The 5,691-nt window shown below is 56.6% G+C and overlaps 1 protein-coding gene across 1 annotated transcript; it reads right to left on the bottom strand.

The window, feature by feature from the left end:
• Positions 1-353: 353 nt before the first annotated feature.
• LOC103583795 (dynein heavy chain 17, axonemal-like) lies at positions 354-4,697 on the bottom strand (the record flags this gene model as incomplete). The annotated part of the gene is made up of 6 exons (XM_008565021.1): positions 4,674-4,697; positions 4,332-4,457; positions 3,438-3,590; positions 3,228-3,314; positions 711-878; positions 354-470 (listed from the first exon to the last, which is right to left on the bottom strand). Coding segments are annotated over exons 1-6 (675 nt in total), but the record flags the coding sequence as incomplete, so codon positions are not given.
• Between the last annotated feature and the right edge of the window lie 994 nt (positions 4,698-5,691).

The raw sequence follows: 5,691 nt of genomic DNA, 5'->3' as shown, positions 1-5,691 counted from the left end.
AGGGTTGCGATCCGTTGCCAGACACGGAAAAAGACAAAAAGGGAAAAAAAAAAAAAAGAATAAATGGGCACCTTTTTTCTTCGTGAGCACAACAAGTGTTAGTAAAATAATTTCCCCCACTCTCGCTTTCCTCCTTTACTCTAAGATGCGACAATAAGCACGGCCAGAAGCTGCTCCCGGTGCTGGCTGCCAGCTGGCACCGAGCTGTGCAGGGAGACCCTCCCCGTCCACCCCTGCTCTTCCTCTACGGGAAGACGTCTCATTCTGTCACCTCCAAGACCATTCTCAGCGTGAGTCTGGTGCTGCTGTCATGAATTAGGGGTCGACCCCGGGAGCCCCCGCCGCACACTTACCTTTGCAGAGGACTCAATAGAGCTGCAGTCGTCAAACGTCTGGCAAAAGATCGTGGCCAGCCGCCTATCCAGATCTTGAATTTTGTTCTGAAAATCGGTGTAATCATTGTCAAAACTCTAAAAGCAAACGAAGACGTCGACCTTGTGGCATGCAGAGCAGGGCAGGTGCTCTCTCTAAGGCTGACTGCCCTGCTGAGGGTTTGATCTAAGCTGCACACGGTCACCATCATGGGCACCGCTCTACGTGTAGTTTTTGTGACATCTTTTTAAAAGCATTGGGATCGCCCATCCCCCACTTCCTCCCGCGTCTTCCCACTCCTCTGGCATTTGCTTATTGATCCATGCCCGCGGACTCACAGAATCTCCAGGGTCCAAGGGGTCATATCTGCAGTCAGCAAAGACCTTCACCAGGTCAAAGACCTCCTCGTAAATCTGATTCACCAGGTTCCCCAGGATGTTCCCCTTCACGCCCCCAAGCTCGATCTTCTCCAGCTTCAGAAACTCGATAGCTGTTTTATAGAGATCCTGGTGGAGGAAAAGACAACCCAACGCACCGAGTCAATTCCTCTTCATAACCAAACTCAAGGGTCCGGTTATGAATCTAGCTCTGACCCCAGCAAGGAGCAGCCGGGAGCAAAGCGCCCCCAGGCGACATCACGATGGGGGGTGGGGGTGTGCATCTACGATGTTTCCTAGATTTGAACAACAGAGGAGGGGACAGAAGGGAGGGTTCCATGAATCACCTCCAAGTTATGAACTAGAAGTCGGGGAGGAGATGGAGTTTGGGATCTTGTCCAGACCCTGCACCGGCCAAAATGCATCTCTCAGGAAATCGCACGTCACTGGGACCCCTGACTGATCAGCTGCTGGGAGCAGTGGGAAAGGGCACTCGGCATTTCTGACACGCTTGCTGAGCTCTAAGTTCCCGGCCGCTGGAAGACACCCCACCCTGGCAGTGATCTGAGGGGAACGCGGCGGGTGACCGATGGGCATGTGTGTATACGTGCTGCCTCCTCGGGGGGTGGCTTGCCCCCTTCTGCTTGGGCCTTCCCCAGCTCCCAGAAATGCTCTTCTTTCTAGAACCTTGGTTTGCTGTCAGTTCCATTCATTTTTCCATTGAATCACGTCAGACTCATCCCATTAGCTGACGACTCCAGGCGTGGTTCCTTTTTCCCACGCATGGTCCCCAAGGCCCCTCAAGCGCAGCTAGCCACTCGGGCTTTGTCTGCAGCCCTCCATGTGCTGGGTGCAACATCAGGCAGCACTGAGGAGTGAGGGTGCTCGTGTGGAATGGGTGCCTCTCCCCAGCTGGCACCAAGTCAGTGCCATTCTCTCAGAGTCCAAGAGTATCAAGCCGTGAGACCAAAGCAAACCCACGGAAAGGCAAGAAAGCCATGTGGTGGGCTCTTGGGCTCTTCTGCTCAGTGAGGAGGACAAGGTCAGACAGATTGGCAAAGCTGGCATGGCCCATTGGGCAGGGGATGGTCAGTGAGGCCATTGGGCAGGGGATGGTTGGTGAGCCCATTGGGCAGGGGATGGTCGGTGAGGCCACTGGGCAGGGGATGGTCGGTGAGGCCACTGGGCAGGGGATGGTCGGTGAGGCCACTGGGCAGGGGATGGTCGGTGAGGCCACTGGGCAGGGGATGGTCGGTGAGGCCACTGGGCAGGGGATGGTCGGTGAGGCCACTGGGCAGGGGATGGTCGGTGAGGCCACTGGGCAGGGGATGGTCGGTGAGGCCACTGGGCAGGGGATGGTCGGTGAGGCCACTGGGCAGGGGATGGTCGGTGAGGCCACTGGGCAGGGGATGGTCGGTGAGGCCACTGGGCAGGGGATGGTCGGTGAGGCCACTGGGCAGGGGATGGTCGGTGAGGCCACTGGGCAGGGGGTGGTCGGTGAGGCCACTGGGCAGGGGGTGGTCGGTGAGGCCACTGGGCAGTGGATGGTCGGTGAGGCCACTGGGCAGGGGGTGGTCGGTGAGGCCATTGGGCGGGGGATGGTCGGTGAGGCCACTGGGCAGGGATGGTCGGCGAGGCCACTTCCCCCACCTCCAAAGTCTCCTCTTTCTCAGAAACTTCGTGCTGGTTCAGAATCCATTACGTAGGAACCAACAGCTTCTTGACCAGAAACTTGACTGTGACCCACCAAGTCCTCAGGCTGGGAGCCTTCAGGCACGTCTTACATTTCGGAGTCCTACATGGGCCTCCCTGCTTTGCCCCCCAGAGGCTGGGGACGAGAACCAGACAGGCCCTTCACAAGCCACTGCTTAATAGTGCCCATCCTAAAATCAATGTTGGATGCTTCCAGGATGATTTGCTCACTCTTTTTATGATGTGAGTTATATGTGCACAAAGTTTAAAAAAAAAAAACTATGCAGAAGTTTACAGAACAAAAAGCTAGACTTTCTTGCCCTACCCCTGTCACAACCCCTCTCTCCTCTTCTCCCCAGAGATAACCATCTTGAACCATTTTTAAGTTTTAATTTGCTGCAGGTCACTCTGTGTGTTAACACAGAGCTTACGCAGGGTCCTTCTCAAGTCTTCACTTGCAATAATTTAGTCCCACGAACCAACTCTGCCTCCGGCCTCCAGGCTTCCGACGAGTCATTTAACTTGTCAGGAACCCACCCATTGCAGGAGGCACAAGACAGAGAGAGACAACCAAAGTGGGCCGTGATTGTTCTCAGCCAGCAGCTCCAGGCACAGAGAAGGCTGCCCCAAAGCCTCAGTTTCCCCACAACACAGATGTTTGGGCTTGACTTCGAAGCTGCCCACAGCTAGTTTCTTCTAAAGGGGCTAAGGGTGGCAGGTGCAGCTCTGCTCAGGTACAGGCAGGCTGCGAAGTGCAGGTGGAGCTGAACCAAGTTTCATCTTTACCTCAATGGTCTGGACACGGTGGAAGAAGGAATTCATTCTGGAAAATGCAAGAGATGACGGGAATTCCCAAGGCACAGGCTCTTTGTCCTGGAGACAGAGAGAGAGGGAAGGCCGTGTTGGCTTCAAACATTCCCACTTACCCAAAGGCTGGAGACCGTATAAAGCCGGCCTTGTCTTCACCTCGGTTCCTGCTCTGGGAGTCAGGGGTACCTTAAAGAAAAGCTTCATGTTCGCGCAGCAGAAATCGTACGTGCAGTAGAGCTCCTTGAGCACGTTCACGGACAGGGTGATGCTGTTCAGGACCTCCTCTACTTCCCCTTGCAAGCCTTTCAGCACATCATCTGGGCTCAGGAAGGTTCGTATCTGGGCAAAAGAGAACACAGACATCCCAAAGCCCCGTCAAGCCATTTAGGGTAATGACTGGGCACACCATCTGCAGGCCGATTGGCCAATTAGCAGCACTCCACACGGGTACCATGGGGCTCCCAATCGGCTTCTTCTGACACGTGACTGTCCCTTGGGTGCGTGGCCCTACGTGCCTGCCAGCTGCGGGGCTGTTGGGGGGTGGTGCAGGCTGAGCTCCTTCCCTTTCTTGGCCCCTCATCCTGTGCCAAGGATGCAGCAAAAACAAATTTTGGCCACAGATGATGAGTGGCCCTCCAAGGTCGGGGGATTCACAGGTGCCCTCTGTCCTGCAGACAGGGCTGCAAATACGATTTCAATATATGCAGGTGGCCTAGGGTTGCAACCTTTCAACTCAGATGCTCGTGGCTGGCTAATGGGTGCTTGTGAAAGGAAGAAAGAGAGAGTCTGTGTTGAGGGAGATGGGAGTGCAGGACCAGACAGACCCCTCAAAGCCCCTGAATCTTGGGGTGCTGGGAGCCTCGAGGTAGAGTCTCCTGCTCTGTCTTCCACTTCCTTTTCTCCTCTCAAGTCCTGGGGAGAAGTCTAGGTAGCCACCAGGAGGGCTCAAGCTCAGCTTGTGGCCTGCAAACACCCGTCCCAACATCTTGGCTTGTTTTTAAACTCCTGGGGAATGCGGGAAGCAGGGGAACAGAGCAGAACTGGGGAGAGGAAGGCGCCCGCGGGCCGGGTGAGGGTTACCATCTCGATGACTTGGTTGCAGAACTCCTGCAGAATGACAATGATCCTGGAGGGCGTGTTGTAGTGCTCGGAGGTGGCCCAGATGAAGCAGATAGTGTCCAGCACCTTGGCAATGAAGGTCGGGAGCTGGGGAGAGACGGACCCAGGCGTGCTACAGAGGACCAGCTTCCGGACCTTGTCACAGCATCTCAGCCCTCCCTTGCCCAAGGCTCATGCTGGGCCTCCAGGAGAGGGTCCCCAAGAGGATGGAAGAGGCGACTCCCCAGGCCCATGCACCTGGTTACAGCCCCCTGCACCCGCAGACAAGAGGCCCCCCAAAGTGAGCGTTTCTTGCCAGCATACCGATGTGAAGTCGACCTGCTCCATCTCCTCCAAGAGGATGCGCAGGGGCTTCAGGTACAGGACAATGTCGCTGGCTTCCTTCAGCCCTGCACGGAGCAAGAACAGGTGCTCAGCAGCGAGTGAGAGGACACCGGTCAGAGACGACAAACTGGCAGCTCTGGGTGTCTCTTGACACCTGCTCCTTCAAGAACCAGGGTCTTTCTCAAAAGGAGGGGGCTGGGGAAGCTGCTTATGGGGGAGGCGCAGGCCGCACCCCACAGGGTTGGTGACGGGCACAGCCTTCCAAGAAGGCTTGGGCAGCTTCATCAAAGACCTCATGGGCAGGGTCATGGGCTCACCTTCAGTGACATTCATATAGACATTTTGCAAGGCTGGCCAGTAGCAGCTTTTGGCTTTTTCCAGGATCTCCACTATTTTATTCACTTTGGGTCTGTTTAGCTGAGAAGGAGAGAAGAAGAATATCAGCCTTCCGATGGAGCCCACAGACCCTAAGACGAGGGTGACCTGGCCCTGTGGCTGGCTAGAGCAGGTCATCGGGCCCCTCAGCGTCCCTGTGGGGTCCGCACCGAGAGGCCGAGCCCTCGCCTGCCGCCCGGCTGGGATGTGGCTGCTGACCCTGCTCTCGGCCCTACCTGCTCATGGATGCACTTGAGGTTCATCAGCCGCGCGTCCCAGAACTCAAACTCGACCCGGGGTAGGGGGTGCAGCCCGTCCAGCAGGGCCTGGGCCGAGTCTTTGCTCAGCACGTCCCGGATTTGGTGAGACCAGTTGATGATGATGGTTTCGATGGCGTGCAGGAGCGAGTTGTCCAGGGAAGACGGGATCCTGCCCGGCAGAGGTTGGGGCAGATGCTCTCATGGCCACATGAACCTGGGTCCACCGAGCTCCGCCCCTCCCCCAGCAGCCTTCAGCCGGCAGACCCTAAACCACCAGCAACAGCCCCAGGTCTGGCCTCGGGCCTCTGGTACCTCCCAGCCCCTAAGAGAGGCTGAAGTTTCTCAAGCCCCCCAGCTAGGAA

The sequence above is a fragment of the Galeopterus variegatus genome, unplaced genomic scaffold, assembly GCF_000696425.1.
Source record: "Galeopterus variegatus unplaced genomic scaffold, G_variegatus-3.0.2 Scaffold28418, whole genome shotgun sequence".
NCBI classification, from domain to species: domain Eukaryota; kingdom Metazoa; phylum Chordata; class Mammalia; order Dermoptera; family Cynocephalidae; genus Galeopterus; species Galeopterus variegatus.
This window is presented reverse-complemented; position numbering and strand designations above follow the sequence as displayed.